Genomic DNA, 20,126 nt, shown 5'->3' on the forward strand with positions numbered 1-20,126 from the left:
TTGGTATTTTTTTAATATTTTATCCAGAATTTATAGTTGTTATTTGTGGGAGGGAGGGTGATCTGATAGGAACTATCTGGCCATTATCAGAAGCAGAACTCTCCAAGTTTATTCTACTCTTTGGATGTAAGCAGTTTAACTAAATAGGTGAAGAAATTACCAGATAAGATTTATTGATTATAACAGGAATTGGTGTGGAGTCTTTGGAATGATAATACATGAGAATATTAACTCATAGCTAAAATTAATAACTATAGTGCTCATAAAAAATTGTTACACAAAATACTTACATTTTGATTTAGTACAAATTTTGATTCCACACAAATAATTTGGTCAAACTTGTGTTGGACTCAGAACTCATCAGAAAAAAATACTTATTTTACATACTGCTAAATTATGTATGGGGGAAATAAACAAAAGCTATTATTTGACAATGTGGTCCCATATTTCTTCTTAAATATGCACCATCTTCCATAAACCTTGATTGACTCCTACCAATTTTAATCTTTTATTCTGCCTTGCTTCTGTATTTATTGGTAATTTCCTTTTATTTATACTTATGCCTGTAAGCATTTTCCCAACACTCTATATGTGTTCTTTCCCTATAGAGACTATAAACATCTCCTGGACATGGACCAAAGATTTGACTTAGTTTAAATCCACACATAGCAGATACTTACATACGTTGATTACTCTTTTTTCAGTGAATCCTATCAAGACTCAGATGGACAAACTAGATTTTAAATTTCTTCAGTACTTTGTATATGATTGTTTCCTTTAGTGCCCCAGAAGTACTCACAGGATTCACTTTTTTTTTTTTTTTTGTGAGGAAGATCAGCCCTGAGCTAACATCCATGCTAATCCTCCTCTTTTTGCTGAGGATGACTGGCTCTGAGCTAACATCTATTGCCAATCCTCCTCCTTTTTTTTTCCCCAAAGCCCCAGTAGATAGTTGTATGTCATAGTTGCACATCCTTCTAGTTGCTGTATGTGGGACGCGGCCTCAGCATGGCCGGAGAAGCGGGGTGTCGGTGCGCGCCTGGGATCCAAACCCGGGCCGCCAGTAGCGGAGCATGTGCACTTAACCACTAAGCCATGGGGCCGGCCCATACTCACAGGATTCAATAGCAGGTTATACACATGGTGAAGATTTATTACAGCTGTCGATGCAAATAATCCATAATCAATCTATAAATCAAAATTGGGGTGAGTTTGTTATGAGCCTGATCTGAGGACTAGCCCGGGGCCTTCCTTCCCTGATGAAGGAAGGGCACCAAAGAAGTGGGGTGCACAGAGTGGTTATATACCATCTCAGAACAAAGAGCATACATCACATGTGACAGGAATGTCCCTTTTACAATTGTCACGAGACGCGTAGCTGGCACAGCAGATCGGTGGTCAGCAGGTCAGTGGTCACAAGGTGAGCACAGCAGGTTGATAATTAATCCTTAGTTTCCAGGAAGAGATGCTTATCCTTAAAGAAATGATGATATGGGGGGAAGCTACATCCCTATCTTTACGGGCATCATTCTTGTCTTTGGTACATAGTAAATATTAAAAGCAGATGTACAATGCATGCTCAACAGGCCAGGCCAGGCCCTTTTGGAAAAACAACGTCAGGCCGAATTAGTTTTACACCATATGGCTTCTTCGTATACTCCAATACATCCTATTGTTTTTCATGTATTTATCACAGCAAAGGATAGAGAGCAAAAGCAACAGGAAAAAGATGCATTGGTGAGGTCCAGAGAGGTTCAGCATAAGCTTGCAATGTCTTTTGTCTAAGCTACACAGGAATTCTCTCTCTCTCTCTCTAGCAGCAAGCTACAGGCATGCATGAAATGTCTCTGCCCATGTAAGCCCATTTGAGTCTCAGGGTCCAAGACTTTTATGGGGGGCTCTTAATGTACACATAGTCTGCTATGCAGTCAGCCATGGCAACTGAAACTCAGGACCCCAACAATAAAACCAGGTGCACGTTTGTGCAAAGCAACCCGACAAGCCAGTATGGCATGATCCATTGCTCCAGGGGTATATAACAAAATCACCATCACTAACATAAAGCACACTGCAACGGCCAAATTCCCAGGGTTCCCAAGGGTCAATCATGGTTTCCTTGGAGACATGCAAGGAATAAGCAAACAGAGCTGCACATTAACTTTTTCTGCACAAGAGTCTGTATATCCTGGCTATCACTATTACCAATTCCTGGCTTACTAACAGCAATAATACAAAGCTAATTAAGTCCTGCCATGTGGGAAGATATTTTTAAGACCACTATATCTCTAAATCATTTCCTCTAGTGTCTCTGCTCTTCCCAACACATTCCCAACCTCCAATTTCTATTGTTGGCTGTTCTTTACAAACAAGCAGGTTACACATAGGAAGCAGTGTTTATGCTGTTTGTAAGAGGAGGTCTAAGATTGACAGAGCCCAAAGATGTACCCTGCTTTGCCTCCTGGATTTTCTATTTCACCTAGCCTTGCCACAATTTACTTGTGGCCCAAGCCAAAACCCTAGATGACTTCTCTTCTCCTCCATCCCCTAAATATAGTCACTAAACCCCGTTGATATTACCTCCTAGAAATTTCCTGAATCTGTCTTCTTCTTTCCATATGACCTCATTTCCCTGTTAATTGCTCCTTTCTTGTTTTTCTTCCCTTCTCCCCACGGGGCATTATTCATTACAGCAGAGTTGCCACTCCCATTCTTTCCTAGAAAACAACACACCATATACTGAAGAATAATTTGCTGAAAAAGATCTCTTAAATGAGGTATTGTAACCACTCAGGTCACTATGTTTAATTGTTTTCTTGTGTGTTATACATCTGCTAATATCTATTTTATTGCAAAATAAACTAATTTCCCTCATCCCCTCTGTGCTTATGCTATCTGGGCTCTTCTCCCAATCTTCTTCCTTTCTCAACTGCTATGTTCAGATTCCTCTTCATTAGACATTTCTGCTAAATTTCAAACCTATAGAGAAGACCACAGCTTAATAAGAGACTTCAGGGAAGGACTCCTTCCTGGATAGACATATTTCATAGGTCCCCTCTGAGGTTGCAGGCAGACGTTATACATGGCATTAACACATAACATCAACTTAAATATGAATTTCCAAACACCTGATTCATAAAAATGACAAAAACTATTCCACCTTAATCTAAAATACTCAAGTGAGATCACACAAAAATTAAGAAAGCTCTTAAGTTGAGGACTATACTGAATGAGAAAAAGGTTACATAGAACTTCTCCCAAACTGCTAAAAAACTTCATAAAAAATGTGTTTATGACCCAAAACTGGCTAGGTTAGCTCCTAAACTGGGAAGTCTTCAAAAGCTTCAAATTTACCAAGTGTAGTATTTCTTGGTTTTAATTTTGTATAATAATATATGTGCAATTAGGATGCTAGTATGCAAAGTATAGACATTACTAACAACGGTAGTAGAAAATTTCTCATAAAAGTGAACTAAATCTAAATATTTCGTGTATCTACTTATGTGCTCCTTTCCTAGTAGGCAGTATACATATGCATTTCTTTTATTCCAGGATGTTCAGAAAGCTTTTTTACTTCTTTTATATCTAAAAATAAAGTTTAAATTTTGTTAAAGTAATACATGTATCAAAAAAATCAAGTGTGTACAATGATTTTGTGAACTAAGTCTCCCTCCAACTCCAGAACCCAGGACCTAAATCAGAGGCAACTACTGTCAGCAGATATCACTGGATTATTCTTCCAGAAATATTTTACCTGAACACAAAAAGTTAGGGGTATTCCAAAGATAACATCACGTAAGAAAGTCACTAGGCTCTTTTGAAATTATTTTTGAATCAACATGCCAATTTTCAAAGATTAGGTTAGACAGGCTATTAGTCCAACCTTGTATCACAACTGCATTTTTTGTTATGCATAAAAGTATCACAAGTAGTTTCCATACATATAATTTATATACCACGGCCCCTAAATTTTAATTCTGATGTTGTACCACCACCAGTCATGGCTCAAATAATCACGCCTTTCTCTGATTCTTCTATTTTCCTGTAACAGAAAGCTCCTTGGCCTCTAATACTTTTCGTACAAATTTTTCCCTGTATCTTTTATATCTTTGTTTTCTTCTCTCTCTAATTGTAGTACTTACTTAGCCAGATACCAGAAGAAAATATTTCTATTGTCACTTCAGGCATTTCTTCCGTCTTCTCCCTGAAGATGTCATTTCTGTGACCAAAGGATATTATGCTAAAGTATCTGGAATGTACACCACAGTTAGAAGCAGCAAGAGAAACTACACCTAGGCTGCAGTTAGACAATGAGGAACACAACCTATGTCTTCTCAAGCAAACAAAACAATTGACGGCAGTCTAGAAAAGGAAAGAAAATCAGATAAACTATTTGTATTAAACAAATATTTTCATTTTCAAAGCTTGGGTCTCTTTATTTTATAGAACTGGCACATTTAAAATTACTTGAAGCAGCAAAATAAGGTTGAAACACAATTTCCCAGAAATACATATACTGTATAAAGCGAGATATACTGGTTTTCATATATCAAAGAGTCGGAGAACCTCAATTTATGGAAATAAATTAGATAAGCAATTAAAAAAAATCCGTCAGTCTCAGAAGATAAATCAATATTCACCAAAATGCTGGATTAAATTAACCATGTCAAGAGCAATTAATGTAACAATAGCTCCAATAAGGCCTCATTAAATAATCAATTAGAATCATTTAAAAAGAACAAAATGTTTAGCAAAAAGCTCCTGGCCCGTAACATTAGTTTTATGTTTAATTTTTTTTTCCCCCCAAAGCCCCAGTAGATAGTTGTACGTCACAGCTGCACATCCTTCTAGTCGCTGTATGTGGGACACCGCCTCAGCATGTCGGGAGAAGCGGTGCGTCGGTGCACACCAGGGATCCAGGCCCCGGCCGCCAGCAGCGGAGCGCGTGCACTTAACCACTAAGCCAAGGGGCCGGCCCTAGTTTTATGTTTAAAAGACCATGCTTATTTCAGCTAGCACTGAAGTCATAAGGCATTTGCCATTGAAAATAAATGTCTAAAGGATACATGGTTTCTAGTACTTTTGATTTTGTGATTATTTTGAATATTATTGTTCAGGAAATTCTAATTTTCCTTAGGAGGTCATTTTGTTAAATTCGCTGCAAGACTTTTCAGAAAAAGTAATTCATAATATCTCCAGTTCTTAATTTTTTTTTTTCCTATGGGAACTTTTCTCCTTTCCAATGATTAACAGCCAGAAAATAAGATTAACTAATATTTGTTTTACTCTTAAGTTTTATTTCATGAATTGGTGTGTGATCCTGGGAAAGTTACTTAACTTCTCTGGTTCCCCACATTATCACTTGTTAAAAGAAGTCAGTCGAGGGCTTGCCCGGTAGTGTAGTGGTTAAGTTCACGCACTCCACTTCGGCAGTCTGGGGTTCGTAGGTTCAGATCCCGGGCTTGGACCTACACACCACTCATTAAGCCATGCTGTGGCAGGGACCCACATACAAAATAGAGGAAGACTGGCACAGACGTTAGCCCAGGGACAATCTTCCTCAAGCAAAAAGAGGACGACTGACAACAGACGTTAGCTCAGGGCCAACCTTCCTCGCCAAAAAAAAAACGTTGGCCTAGAGGTGATCTGTAAGAAGGATCCTCAACTTCTTTCCCATCCCTACAGACAAGACGGTTATGAGAAATCACCATCAGCAGCAGTGGCTCACCCAGCTACTCAGTGAGGCTGCCTGTTGCCTGCTCTCTCCCTTTGGGGAAATCATTGATCTAAGATTATTTTTAGCTATAAAAAGTCTATGACTCTATAGTCATCATGAGATTAAAAATAACCATCCGAAATTATGCAAACTTGAAATGCACTTTTTCTTTTGCTTCATGTAGCCTCTATTTATTGAGCACTGTGCAGGGCTCTGATACAACAGACATGGTTCCTGAATAATATGTTTTTGTGAGTTTTTTATTGAAAAAAACCATACAATTTAAAGAAAGGGTGAAGTCTACGCTATCATGACTTTTCAATACATTCCCTCCCTACCACTTTTCTTTGTCCATTTGATGAATTAATAGGAAAATCTCTACAACAAATTAAGAGTAGCATCTGACAGGCATCTCACCAAACATTAATCTCAAGCTTTCAAAGAAGGTAAGAGATCAAAACTTCAGTTTACACATGGTTTGGCTACTCCAAGATTCTAGGCTATTGTTGGGTTTATTGATTACCTGCAAAAACATTTGAGGGTAAGACAGCTCGCTAAGATAAAGGGGCATCTACAAGGACAGAATGTGTCGGCATCTCTTTGATCACACTTACGGATCTAGCTATTACATTTTATTTGCATAGGTTGAACAATTAATATCTACAACATCAACTATTTAATTTTGGACAAATTTTTAAGTTTCACCAGCAAAATTAAACCAGTATTTAATTTTGAACATATAGTATAAATCTCTCTTCCCTAAATTTTAAACCCTTTCCCCTGCTTTTAGGAAACATAATTGTATAATTTAAACTCCTTCAGTACTGTGACCTAGTTCCCCCTCTTGATGTTATAAACGGCTCATGTAACTATGGTAACCATCCAGGGAAAACTGAATGTTTTTCTGGTCAGCAATATGCAAAGTATACCATATGTGTTATTTTTTCTCTTTGGGATAACTAAAGTGGATAATATGTGTTTGCTTTTCTTCTTGGTTATGAGAATGATATATTATACTGAATTTTCTCTTGACTACAGTCCTAGTCATTCACCGTCTCTCCATTAAAATGTTTTAGGATCATCTTTCACTGTCAGTAGTCATTCTAAATGCTGAACAGTACTATAATCCATAGTAGGATGTATTGTATACACCAATTTTAAATCTGTGCTGTCTACCTCATAAACTAAATGTCCAGGATCACATTGCTCAGATTTCTAACATTCCATCTCGAGAATCTGGTATTTTCTTAACTTTGTCCTTTAGTCCTAGCCAAAGTGTTTCTTTAAAGCAAAAAACTAAAATGGAATTACATCTTGGGGGTATACTTAGATACTGAGAAGAGTTATCTCCAGTTTGTAGTGATTTTTATATATCTTCTTTTTAGTTCTATTTTTTGTTTTTTTCTACAATTAGTGTATATTCCTTATGCAATAAAGAAATTAAAAATGCTTTAAATAGGGCTCAGTGGAGATGCAGACTGTATTTTTTTTAGTCGCCTATTGTACTAATGAACTGATTTAAAGTTTTAGGTTTTTTCAGTACAATTTAAAATGCTTCACTGGACCTTCTAGAACAAATTATACTTAAATTAATAAAAACTCCTAGATTTTTAAGGATTTATTTGCATTAGGTACAATTACATTTCTACAGTGGGCTATCAACTGGTGACCTCTTAATACGAAGATTTTGTTTAAAGTGACTTTCTTGAATTTCCCTATAGTTTTAACAGTGTTTTCTGGCCATCCAAATATCTGCCTTAGGAAAACATTGCTATCTGCTTCACTGAATTAAATAGGGAATTAACTGTCTCTTACTGGTTTAGAAAACACCTCACTAACCAAATGCAAATTGTGGAACTTGTCTGGATCCTGTTGAATAAACCAAGTGTAAAAAGGTATTAATGAGACAATATGGAAATTTGAATTGCCTAAATATTAAGTGATACTAAGATAATTTTTTGATAGGATAATGGTATTGTGGATATGTTTTAAAAAATTATCTCTTATCTGTTCATATTTAACATATTTATAGATAAAATGATAATCTAGCAAGGGTAAGGGAGTGTGGAGGGTTATAGATGAAATAATATTGCCCATATAGTATTGATAAATGTTCAAGCTGGGTGAATGGTATATTAGGATTTATTGTACTATTACCTCTACTTTTGTGTGTGTTTGAAAATTTCCATAATAAAAAGTTTTAAAAAATATTTAAAAGTAGAAAAAACGATTTCAAATTTAATTGGCCTGACTCAGAGCAGTAGCTGAATTTTCTCAGGAGGGATCTTTAGGAATCCTGCAGAACTACTTGCTAGTTTGCTCTTAACCTGAGTTTGAAGTTATTGCTCTCCCCTCTCACAGTATAAGGGTACCAGACAGAGGTTTAGAGGCATAAATATTTCCTACCCGGGACTTTTTAAAGTAACTGACTTAGAAATTAAAGGTAATCCTAGATACTTCTAATTTGGGGGTGTCAGTTACTTATCTTTTTTAGGGTTACTTTATGGTAAAAAATACAATGAAGAGCAAATAAGATGCCTTTTTGCTTTATTCACAGGATTAAATATCACCAATTAACTTCTATGTTGCAGAGAATTGGGGACTTTTAAATACTGCATTTAGCAGAGTAAAGGAACCCAATTTGAAAAGGCCCCAAATTTCCAGTTAAGTGATTACTGAAGAAAAGGACATGATAAACAATCAAGGTCAAGTGTTGAGTTTGAAGGCGCTGGCCCCCCGGCCTAGTGGTTAAGTTCACTTAGGCAGCCTGGGTTCAGATCCCCATTGCGGACCTATACCACTCATCAGCAATGCTGTGGCGGTGACCCACATACAAAAAGAGTTGAATTTGGGGAATATGGTGATTTTTTTTTCTAAGTACTCTCCCTACGCAGTTTGCTTTCACAAGTATGGCAGGAATAAGTCTTTGACTTACTTTTATAAATTAATACAGCAAGAAAAGCCCATGTCTGAAATAATTCACACACACACAACTATTAAAGTGTTCTTTATCAGTTTAGACCAACACAAGCCGAAAAATCATTATTTGTATTTTTTGCTTCCTTTCTGCCTATTCAACACAATTATAAAAGGTGAAAATAATGCTATAAAAGGTTTCTGTTTGTACTCATCCTTCCTTCCTCTCTTCTTGCTCTAGGTTCCTGGAGAGAGTACTCTAGGTATTCTGCATCACAGCCTTTTCTCACTTCTAGTGTTTAACCGCGTCAGACCTGCCTGCAGATCACTTCTCAGGCTGAATAAAACCCATAGGTGCATTCAGTGTCTGACCTGAATCAACAAATAACAAGGCATCTTGTATTATTTTGGGCCTTCAATAAAGACAAGCTGATGCAAATCTATGAGTAAACAAAAATAGTAGGGTTCAGGTAAAAAGCAATAAAATTCAATTCTGAACAGTGTGACTGGTTTTTGATAAGACCTGGCTGCTTAATCTGAAAGATATAAAGAACGACAATAAAATCCCTAGGCGGTTCTCAGAAATACAATACACGGCACTGCCTGGGTTGACTTAATATTCAAGCGGTCAAAACCTCAGTGTCACAGAATAACAACCCAAGACAATCTCCGCGTCCTGTGCAACATTTTTTTTTTTGTTCCCAAAACGTGTAATTTCCTAAAGTGCTTTGTTTGGGTTTGAAATGTAAAATTTCCTCTAGCTCAAGGTCTACTTGCACGTCAATGGTCACTTACTATTAACAGCTGTTTCAAAAGTGCTCTAAATGGGTCACCCTACAGGTGTACCACCGCTGCACACAAACTGGACATGAGGAAATCCCAATTTATCATCTACACACCTTTTCTTTTTAACTGAAAGGTACTGCTCACAATCGCGTCTGCTTACATAGGCACTCCCTAAAATTTTCCGTGTATTCGTTCTATTTACTCCCATTTCTTTCAAAAACACACGTTATTATAAACACTGAGAGTCCACCTGGAATTAAAATGAGCTCTTCTGCTTGGCATTTCATTTAACACTACACAGAACTTAAACCCTGGCCGTGGAAGCGCAGGTAAGGCCATGGCCTGATTCCTGATGACGTTTCTACTCGGGTCTCCATGACCCCTTCTTCCCCCAGGCGCCCGTGTTTTTTAGACTTGGGGTAAAAAGAGATGGAAAGGTGGTGGTAAGCCGCCGGTAAACCCTCGTCGACCTTTAATGCTTAAACGTTCTGATCCCGGGAAAAGACATTTTTTAAAACATCCTCTGTTGGACAAACACGTTTCCGGGGCGGACTGCCTGAACTGACCCTGGACTCCTGAAGGGCCGGAGGTGGACAGAACCTGCACGGTCCTTCGGCGCCCGAGACCCCGGCGCCTGCGGAAGGGCGGAAGCGCGCTGAAGCCGGGAAGGAGATTTAAAAGGCGGGCTGACTAAAGGAGAAGGAAAACGCAGGGAGCCCGTGGGAGCACCGCCTACCTCCGCAATCGGCCCCCCGGTGCTTCGTGAGCCCGAAGGCCGCGGCGGGAGGAAGAACCCGGCCTGAGGGTAGCGCCCAGGCGGCGGCCGGCGAGCCAGGGCGGGTCGGCGGGAACCTGGCCGCCGCGCATGCCGGGAGCGCGCCCGCTGCACGCTGGGAGTCGTAGTTCCCGCAGGCCTCCCTCCGAGCGAAAGCGAAAGGCGGCCGCCTGCTGCTCCTTTTAAGGCTCGCGAGAGGCCGCGCCAGATCCACCTCATGGGTAAAACGTCAGTAACACCGGGCCGAGGGAGCTGCGCCGAGTTCCCCCTCCCTGTGGGAAGGACGGAAGGGAGGAATCCGCCACCTGCCCTCTCGAGTCCCATTCAGTCAATGAGCAAAGAGGCGGGCACGGCAGTGCTTCCTCTTTAAGGGGGGGCGGGGCGCAGCCTGCCGTTTGGCCGCCCTCCGCCCCCTCCCCTCGGGCCGAGAGTTGACAGACCAATCGCCCGGGTGGCGGAGGGAAGGCGGGAGAATGCGAACCCTTCGGTAGGGCGGTAGGGGCGGGCCCCCGGCCTTATTAGGAGTGCGTCCTGCGCAGGCGCAGAGGCGGCCGCAGGCGGAGGGGCGGGGGCAGTCCAGTGAGAGACTCTCCGACAAGCACGGAGGGTGATTGGGAGGAAAGGGGGCAGCGAGGGGCTTGTCATGGGGATCCGAGCTGCGCGGCGGCACTGGTAGCATCTGGGGACTCCGAGGGGGACAGGAAGTGTCAGCGCCCAGGAGCCAGGCGGCGGCTCCGCCGGGGGATCCCCGCTACTCCAGCCCTGGGGAGGGAGGGGAAAAAGGAGGGAGCCCTGATCTCGCCCCGCCCCTGGGCTTGTTCCCGCGGGGGCGGGGAGTGAGGGCTTTTTTGGGGGGGAGTGGAGATCGGGGGACTCGGCTGTGCCCTCTCGAGCGGCTGCCGGTGTCCCCGCGGCGCCGGGCCGCCGAGCAGAGGAGCCGCGGCGGCCGCGGCTGGTGCATGTGTGGCCGCTGGATGCGGAGGCGGCGGCGGCGGCGGCGCGGAGCAGCAGCGGCGGCGGCAGGATGTTAGGGCAGCAGCAGCAGCAACTCTACTCGTCGGCCGCGCTCCTGACCGGGGAGCGGAGCCGGCTGCTCACCTGCTACGTGCAGGACTACCTCGAGTGCGTGGAGTCGCTGCCCCACGACATGCAGAGGAACGTGTCCGTGTTGCGGGAGCTGGACAACAAATATCAAGGTGGGGGGCCGCGGGGCTGCGGTGCGGGGCTCCCCCCGGCTCGGATCCGGAGCCTGCCCGGGGTGGTGGCACTTTCCATTTCTCCCGTGACAGTCTTCCTGGGCGCACACAGGAGGTCTGGGGTGTGGGACGGGGCAGGGGGACTGGAGCTCGGCTTCGCGGCCCTCCCTTCCTTCGCGGCAGTCGGCCAGGACTTCGGCGGGGTCTCCAGGGTGGGAGTGGGGGCCGCTCGTCAGCCCCCGCTGCAGAGCCGGCGGCTGCAGCTCGGGTGGAGGGGAATCAGCCATTTTAAGCAGCATTTGTGCCGGCGCTCGCCTGCCCCGCGCCGCAGAGCCTCCTGCCCCGGCGAGGAGCGTGCAGTCGGGCGCGGGGCTGGAGAGAGTGAGCGGCCGGCCAGGCCAGGCTCTCCCCACCCCGCTCCGGCCCCCACCCGCTGAGAGCAGATGCATTGGAACGTGCGGGGGGGGAGGGGGCGAGAGGGCCGCGAAGGCGGATCCGGGCAGGTCCCTCCCTCCGCTGCCGGCTCCCGGCTCCCGGCGCCCGGCTCGGGAGTAGGGAGTCCGTTCCCCTCTCCCGCCCCAGGCAAAGTTCCGGGCCGCAGCCCTTTCCCAGCTCCTTCAGCCGGGTGGTTCAAAGGGGAGGGGTCCCCGCGGGGAGAGGAAGAGGGGGGTGTGTGTGTGGCGGGGAGGGCCCCCGGCCCTGGGGGCGGGACCTGTGGCGTGACGTAACGTGGGCGGGGCGCGGACGCGTGCGCTCCCGCCCGCCTGGAAAATGGCTGGTGCCAGGAAGGCTCGGGCGGAGCTATCTGGTGGGGAGGGTTCGGAGCCGTAGGGGACGTTCCTTCGTCCCCAGCTCAGTCAGCGTTGGGGGTTGGGACACGTTTGTTGTGATTTTTCGACTCCTTCCCAACCACTCAATCACGACGAGGACACAGTCCGCTCCGGTACCGGCGCTGACCCTGGCCCCGCGTAGGTTCCGGTCTTTGCGTCACTTCCGGGCCCCAGGAGGAAGTAGGTGGTTGACTGGGCAACCGCCTGGCGTCCCTTAAGCCCTGGGTCCGTCCTCAGACAAGTTTAAGTGTTGAGGCAAAAACCGCTCTTTGTGGGCAGACCCGAGAAGCTAGGATAGGGAATCGACGTTTCTTACAGAGTATCGTTTATCATCCACTGTTGACCTTTCGCCTGCTCCTGGGAGGGGAGAAGTTTAAATGGGGAGCCGTTTTGCGTTTAATTATCCTGAATCAAGGAACAGACCTTGGACATGATGTGAAAACAGCCCTGTGGACTTGAAGGAGATAACTTCTTGGACACAGTCTCTGTTTTTCTAGATGTGTCACTAATGTTATGATTTAGTCTCAAAGGAACCCCTTCTGGGGTGACATTTTCTGGCCTGCAGCATGTTAGAACATTTAAATGTCTCTATGCTTTCGAACCTATAGTTCATTTCTGCCTTCTGAACCCATATGATTGATAGGACTGATCTCTCTTACCGGGGAAGAGAATTAATACTGATTACTTACTGTGTGTCAATTGTTGTGCCAGGTCCAGAACATTCTCATTTAATGCTCGCGATAACCCCATGAAGTAAACATTCATTTTACAGATAAATTAAAATTTACAAGGAGTTTAAATAACTTGTCCAATTAATTAGGTGGAGAATATTTGACCTTACAGCCTGGCTACTTCAGGTGCACATTCTTGTTTTTAAACTATTTTAACTTTTTTGTTTTTTTTAAATAAAAGCCCTCTAAAAGTGTTTTCTACAGACACGGAGCACGTACATGAATTGTAACCTAAAAATGATAGGTATGTGCTTAAGAATTGTATATTGAACATTTTTAGTTTTTCAAATAATAATACCTCTGAAGTTTGTAAAGCTTGCAGGCTTTCCCGTTTCTTTTAAGACACATATTTCCCTTCGTGGAAGCTAGTTTCTTTCCTTTGTTTTGGGGATCGACAATTTGTTACAGGGAAATCTGCCATCTTGACCATCTAGAATTGTCACACGAGAAACAGTATAAGGCCTTAAAAGATTGAGAGATGATAAAAAATCTCACCTCCGTTAAGATTGTGGTTAGTTTCAAGATTAATATAAAAACAACGGTCTAGTTTTCACTCCATGCACATGTTTACTAATCTCGTTTTATGTTTTTAAGTTTGAAGTTTACTTTTCACAGTTTTATGTTTATTAGCTTTATATACTTGTGCATTCTTGGTTCAGATTTCATATGTTTTTTATTTCTTTGCTATTGAGTATTTTCTGTTTTTGGATCTAATAGTTAGCAATATTTAGTGATATAAATTAAATAGACAGTCAAAGAAATTTTTCTCTTATCTGAGACACTTTCAGAAATTACTGAAAAGCCTGAAAAGTAACCTTAAAAATTTTTAAAAATAGAGAAATGAAGAAAAGAATTTCACAATTGAATGAAGTATTTATTATGGGATGTGGTTATTAGAGAATTTCAGTTTTTCTTCCAATATTCGTGTTCATAATTTCTTGAGTAAATAACCTTTGAACTAAAATTTAATACTTAATTTCAAGTGCCTTCCATGCATCTTAGTAGAAAGTGCTTTAATGGTGGAACCAGACATAGAGATCTAGCAGAGTAGAAGTCTGGGGTTGTTACCTCTTGAGCTTCATTTTCTTCACATTTAGAGTGATGGCTCCCTCATAGGGTTGCTGTGGGGATTAAATGAGAAAATCTTTTTCACATAGAAGGGGCTCAGTAAGTGTTAGTTTACTCTCTTCTTTCACTACATAATTAAGGTGTCTTAAAAATGTGAATTTTATGTGTATGGTGATGAATGGTAATTAGTCTTTGGTGAACATGATGTAATCTACACAGAAATCGAAATATAGTGGTGTACACCTGAAATTTATATAATGTTATAAATCAGTGTTACCTCAATAAAATAAATAAGTAAAACAAAAAAAATGTGAATTTTTACTTCATGTATAGTATTAATATGCTGGTGTGATATAATTAGCTTCTAACTCCTGATTATTAGATACAGAATATTCGAAATAAGATTTATCTTTATTTATTTATTTTTTCTGAGGAAGATTCGCCTTGAGCCAACCTCTGTGCCAGTCTTCCTCTATTTTGTATGTGGGTTGCTGCCACAGCATGGCTATGGATGAGTGAGTGATGTAGGCCCCGACCCAGGATCCGAATCTGTGAACCCAGCTGCCGAAACAGAGCAAGCTGAACTTAACCGCTATGCCACTGGGCTGGTCCCGATTTATCTTTATTTATTTTTTTTGTGGGAGAGATCAGCCCTGAGCTAACATCCGTGCTAATCCTCCTCTTTTTGCTGAGGAAAACCAGCTCTGAGCTAACGTCTATTGCCAATCCTCTTCCTTTTCTTCTTCCCCAAAGCCCCAGTAGATAGTTGTATGTCATAGTTGCACATCCTTCGAGTTGCTGTATGTGGGATGCGGCCTCAGCACGGCCGGAGAAGCGGTGCATCGGTGCGCGCCCGAGATTCGAACCCGAGCCGCCAGTAGCAGAACGCACGCACTTAACTGCTAAGCCACAGGGCCGGCCTATCTTTATTTTTTTAACCCTCAAGTTTTGTGTGTCTGAGGAGAAAATATATAATTTCCTTATTTTTCCTGGAGGAAAATTGGGTTCTTGAGAAATCCGCTTACCTACCTAGCTGGGCAAATGGGCTCAATACGAACTTTGTTTAAAATTACACTCTGCAGGTATGACTGCCCTCAAATGTGTAGTGGCACTTTGTCATGTATCTTAGGTTAAATAGTTGTTCATCAAGTGGGTGTACCTATAATTTCCAGGGAGGAGCTAATTCCTAAGAGTTGTGTTGAATAGTTGCTTTGTGTTACCTTACTTGCAGACAGTGCCAATGTATGTATTTTACTTGTCTAACGTTTCAGTTCTTATCATTGGAGTAATAATATTGGAAGATAAAACAGTGGTACGCCATGTGGTGTGATAAATTAGAGTTCATTTTTGTTTCTCCACCTTTAGTAAGAACTCTTTCAGATAGCATTATATCTCTTAAAGAAATAGAATAGATTCAAGTCAAAAACTAATCTTATGTAAATTTTTGGTGACATCTGGAACTATATTTTCAGATTTTTGTATACCTTCTAGTGACTCAGCCATTTTTAGTTGATTTAAATGTGTCTCACATGCTATACAATACCTAAATCAGCAGTTCAAAAAGCTTAGAACCAACTGCTGAGTTATCTACAAAAGCACAGTGATCCAGTGCTGACTTTACTGTAATTTTGTTAGTAGCCAGTTGATGCTAGAACCTGGACCTAAACCTACTCTGAAAATAGTTTGGTTTTCAGAATCTCCCATGTGATAAAATAAAGAACTATTAACGCTAATATTACGGGAAGCTAGGAATTACTTGTGTCTGCTTTGTTTAAGAATGTCCAGAGATGTGATATGAAAGTGAAGGTATAGTGTCTCCCTGGAGTCATGTAGCAAGTCGTTGATTGAACTGTAAATTCTGTAAACACACTTGAACAGTAATCTATAGCCTAGTCCTGGAACCTCTTTAAGTTTTACAGCTGGAGTCCAGCATGTAAATTTTAGATACAGGGTTGTTTTGAGGTTCAAATGAAGTATAGGCGATGTGGTGCTAGATAAATTCTAAAGTGATATACGGTGTTCCTGCCCATATAAAATAGTTTTGATTATTAATTAGCCACACATCTCTTAGCCTTCTTTTGAAAAATTTATTTTGTTTTTTATTTTTAAATAGATGATGGTGGATATCAAATGAGTGGTGTGTAGGTCTGCACCTGGGATTCGAACTCGTGAACCCTGGGCCACCAAAGGGGAGCATGCAAACTTAACAGCTACGCCACCGGGCCAGCTCCTCTTATCCTTTTTAATATAGATTAATGAGTATTAGAGAGTTTTGTGGTTTTTATTTATTTATTTATAAATATACTTTCATATTGGATGACATATGGTCTTGGTATGGGAAATAATATTTTTTAACATATACATACTATAGAGGAGTGTAGTTTTTTTTTTTTTTTAATTTTTTATTTATTTATTTTTCCCCCAAAGCCCCAGTAGATAGTTGTATGTCATAGTTGCACATCCTTCTAGTTGCTGTATGTGGGACGTGGCCTCAGCATGGCCAGAGAAGCAGTGCGTCGGTGCGCGCCCGGGATCCGAACCCGGGCCGCCAGCAGCGGATTGTGCGCATTTAACCGCTAAGCCACGTGGCCGGCCCCTAGAGGAGTGTAGTTTCATAGTTTGAGTTTGTTCTGACTTTTCCAATTCTGTGGAAGATAACTAACTTGAAAAATGTTATATGTGCTAATGCACAATAATGTTGATTTTTCTTTTCCTTTTTTAGAAACATTAAAGGAAATTGATGATGTCTATGAAAAATATAAGAAAGAAGATGATTCAAACCAGAAAAAACGCCTACAGCAGCATCTCCAGAGAGCATTAATCAATAGTCAAGAATTGGGAGATGAAAAAATTCAAATTGTCACACAAATGCTCGAATTGGTGGAAAATCGGGCAAGACAAATGGAATTACATTCACAGTGTTTTCAAGATCCTGCTGAAAGTGAACGAGGCTCAGATAAAGCAAAGATGGATTCCAGCCAACCAGAAAGATCTTCAAGAAGACCCCGCAGACAGCGAACCAGTGAAAGCCGTGATTTGTGTCACATGACGAATGGGATTGAAGACTGTGATGATCAGCCACCTAAAGAAAAGAAATCCAAGTCAGCCAAGAAAAAGAAACGCTCCAAGGCCAAGCAGGAGAGGGAAGCTTCCCCTGTGGAGTTTGCAATAGATCCCAATGAACCTACATACTGTCTATGTAACCAAGTGTCTTACGGGGAAATGATTGGATGTGACAATGAACAGTGTCCCATTGAATGGTTTCACTTTTCATGTGTTTCACTTACCTATAAACCAAAGGGGAAGTGGTATTGCCCAAAGTGTAGGGGAGATAATGAGAAAACAATGGACAAAAGTACTGAAAAGACAAAAAAGGATAGAAGATCGAGGTAGTACAGGCCATCCACATTTTAAAGGTTTATTTGTCTTTTATATAATTCTTTCAGAATTTACTTTCAGAAAATGTTTTAGGGTAAATGCATAAGACTATGCAATAATTTTTAATCATTAGTATTAATGGTGTATTAAAAGTTGTTGTACTTTGTCTGTGACCTTTTCTGCACTGAATTACCAAATATTTTAAACCAGGTAGTCTTTAGATCACCTGAAGAAAGGAGCAGGGAAGAGGGAGGGGGTGGTGTGAACATTATAAAAACTTCACAAACCATGCCTATTTCAATTTCACTGAAAACTGCAATGCTATTTTTGGGTAAACACCAAAGTTTTGCTAGCATTTTAGTTCTACGTGCTTAAAAAAAAATTTAGATGTAGTTGGAGTTCTCTGTAAGCATTCAAATTATCTTGGGTAATTTAAAATATGAACACTATACCATTTAGAGCTTCTTTCTCCCTATCCCCATTTATACATATGTTTGTTAATCTCTAGTCTTCCAAGAAGTTGAGGAACTAGAGATAAGAATAATTTGGGATTCCATGTGGAATAATGTGCTCTTATTAGAGTATTTGCTGCTGTATTTTCCTTAGTAGCATTTTGATACACTGTCAGTAGCCCATTTGTAAATGCCTTGCTGCTGCTTCATAGATAGATTGAACCTAGTGCTTAATAGGAGGGTTGTGTTTTGTTTAGTTTTAACTGGGACAGGTAGGAGTAGTTGGAATACCAAAAATGCCGCCATTGGCTTATATTGACAAAATTTGGGTTGTGTAGTATCATGGTTCAAGGTTAAGCAATTTAAAAAATGCATCTGATTTAATAATATTTTCCACATGACCCACTCCTGGGCTGCCTAGCCATGGGCCTATCAGTGGGAAAGGGCATATACTAGTCTTTAAATATTGCCTTTTTGTCGAACAGTAGTTTAAATAGTTTTGCTAGTGGCTGTAGTTCATTTCTGTCCCAATCAGTGATTATATATTATTTTAAGTAATAGTGTATTTACTTTCTTAACTTTCTGGTATTGGTGCTGTTTGATGTTTTCACGTTTAATGAACTAATTTCATTATAACAATGCAATTAATAATGTATTTGTAAACTGAATTTTCCAAGATTCTAATATTTTAAGGGTAAGCATCTTGATGGATATATGTCCATATGTTCAGAGAATTTTTTGGTTTTGGGGAGGGGGCAGCGGATTGACTAGTCCTTTAAATCTATGTGTAACATACTTTTTATGCCTCATTTCTTCCTAATCTGATGATCTTGATTCTTTTTGATTAACATGAAAAATCCTGTCTGTTGGTTTGGAAAAAAAAATTGTTTTTTTCTCTTCTAGCACTCTTGTGTGACTTTCAGGCATGTTATTTCACCTCATCCAGGTGTCAGGTTACTCATCTGTAATGTGAGGTTGGCTTAATTATCTCTGAGGTTCTTTTGAAATCTGTATTATTTGCACTATAGTGAGGATTTTAATAATCAAATGACTTGTTTTTCTCTCTCATTAATTTTGTCCTTTATTCTGAGGTATGAAGACAGTTAAAAGGTGAGCTTAGGGACAGGTAAATGCACAGTATTTGATTAGCTTCTGTTCTAAGGATATTTTGATTGATGACTGGAACCAGTTGGTTATATTACTTCTTGAGTGAGAAATATTAGACAGCATGATTAAGAATTTACTTTACTGTAACTTAGTCGAGTTGTAAAGAAATCCTTTTCTCTCTTGAGAATATAGCATTGTGTCTTAGTGATTACAACCTTATTACCAGGATAGAGTTATTTACCAGACACCATTAAAAATACCGGTATGTGCAAAGCCCCCAAAAGCTTTCAGATGTGACTTAGATAGAAGTCAACACTTTTCCCTACATAAGTTTGCTTCAGCATATGGGGAAAAGAATAAACTTCATAGTAGAAGTACCCAAATTTGGATTAAGCTTGATAGGAAAACAAATGTGAAAAATCCTGGAAGATGTGCTCTTTAAGACCTAACGTTGGAAACAGTTTTATTTTTATGAATTTCTTTTTGTTTTCTATACCACATAGGAAATAGAAGTTTTACGTTTGCTAACACTATGACTGGGATTTCTTTTTTTAAGTATTATGGATTTCATATACTATATACCAATGGTTCCCAAATTTATCTCAAGTTGGAATTACCTCAAGAGCTTCAAAATATGCAGATACCTGTTTCCCACCCCCAGCAATTGTGATCTAATTCATTTGGAATGCAGCTTAAGCATTAGAATTTTTAAAAGATCCCCAGGCGATTCTAATATACAGAAAAGTTTTAGAATCACTGCCACATTATGAAAATTCGAACTTATTGAAAACTGTGGGTGGGTTCTCTACATCCAGATCAGTGTGACTCTGAAACACATTAAGTGCTGATACATACGTGAGAGTTGGTCCCGTGCCCCCAACAGTTCCACCAACACGGCTTGAAGACTCAATACTTGAGTAGCTTCTTGTGTGCTAGGCACTGTTCTAAGCAGTGGTGGTTTAAAAAGAAGAAAAATCCCTGCTCGTGGACCCTACATTCTAGTGCAGGAGTCAGATATATATAATGTCAGGTAACTGTGTTAGATGCTAACAGGAAAGGAAAGCAGAGTCAGGAGATAGAAAATGCACGGAAACGGAGGTGAGTCTTAATCATGGTGATTAAAGAAGGTCTTTCTAAGGAAGTGATCTTTGAGCTGAGACCAGAAGGAAATAAG

General features: G+C 41.1%; 2 protein-coding genes across 4 annotated transcripts; one reads left to right on the forward strand and one right to left on the reverse strand.

The window, feature by feature from the left end:
- Positions 1-1,081: 1,081 nt before the first annotated feature.
- LOC131393926 (uncharacterized) lies at positions 1,082-11,780 on the reverse strand. Of its 2 annotated transcripts, none has more exons than XM_058524952.1 (3): positions 10,152-11,780; positions 4,140-4,216; positions 1,082-2,714 (listed from the first exon to the last, which is right to left on the reverse strand). In XM_058524952.1, the coding sequence occupies exons 1-3, from the start codon at positions 10,280-10,282 to the stop codon at positions 2,581-2,583; spliced, it is 342 nt and encodes a 113-aa protein (XP_058380935.1). In that variant the 5' UTR covers positions 10,283-11,780; the 3' UTR covers positions 1,082-2,580. The 2 variants fall into 2 exon arrangements, with proteins under 2 accessions (XP_058380935.1, XP_058380934.1); XM_058524951.1 differs by lacking the exon at positions 1,082-2,714 and adding an exon at positions 2,870-2,976 and having other exon boundaries at positions 4,140-4,359; positions 10,152-11,779.
- On the forward strand, positions 10,944-19,482 carry ING2 (inhibitor of growth family member 2). Of its 2 annotated transcripts, XM_058524950.1 has the most exons (3): positions 11,347-11,386; positions 13,129-13,191; positions 16,738-19,482. In XM_058524950.1, the coding sequence occupies exons 2-3, from the start codon at positions 13,167-13,169 to the stop codon at positions 17,406-17,408; spliced, it is 696 nt and encodes a 231-aa protein (XP_058380933.1). In that variant the 5' UTR covers positions 11,347-11,386; positions 13,129-13,166; the 3' UTR covers positions 17,409-19,482. The 2 variants fall into 2 exon arrangements, with proteins under 2 accessions (XP_058380932.1, XP_058380933.1); XM_058524949.1 differs by lacking the exon at positions 13,129-13,191 and having other exon boundaries at positions 10,944-11,386.
- Positions 19,483-20,126: the final 644 nt, after the last annotated feature.

The sequence above is a fragment of the Diceros bicornis genome, chromosome 29 (genome assembly GCF_020826845.1).
Source record: "Diceros bicornis minor isolate mBicDic1 chromosome 29, mDicBic1.mat.cur, whole genome shotgun sequence".
In the NCBI taxonomy this organism is placed as follows: domain Eukaryota; kingdom Metazoa; phylum Chordata; class Mammalia; order Perissodactyla; family Rhinocerotidae; genus Diceros; species Diceros bicornis.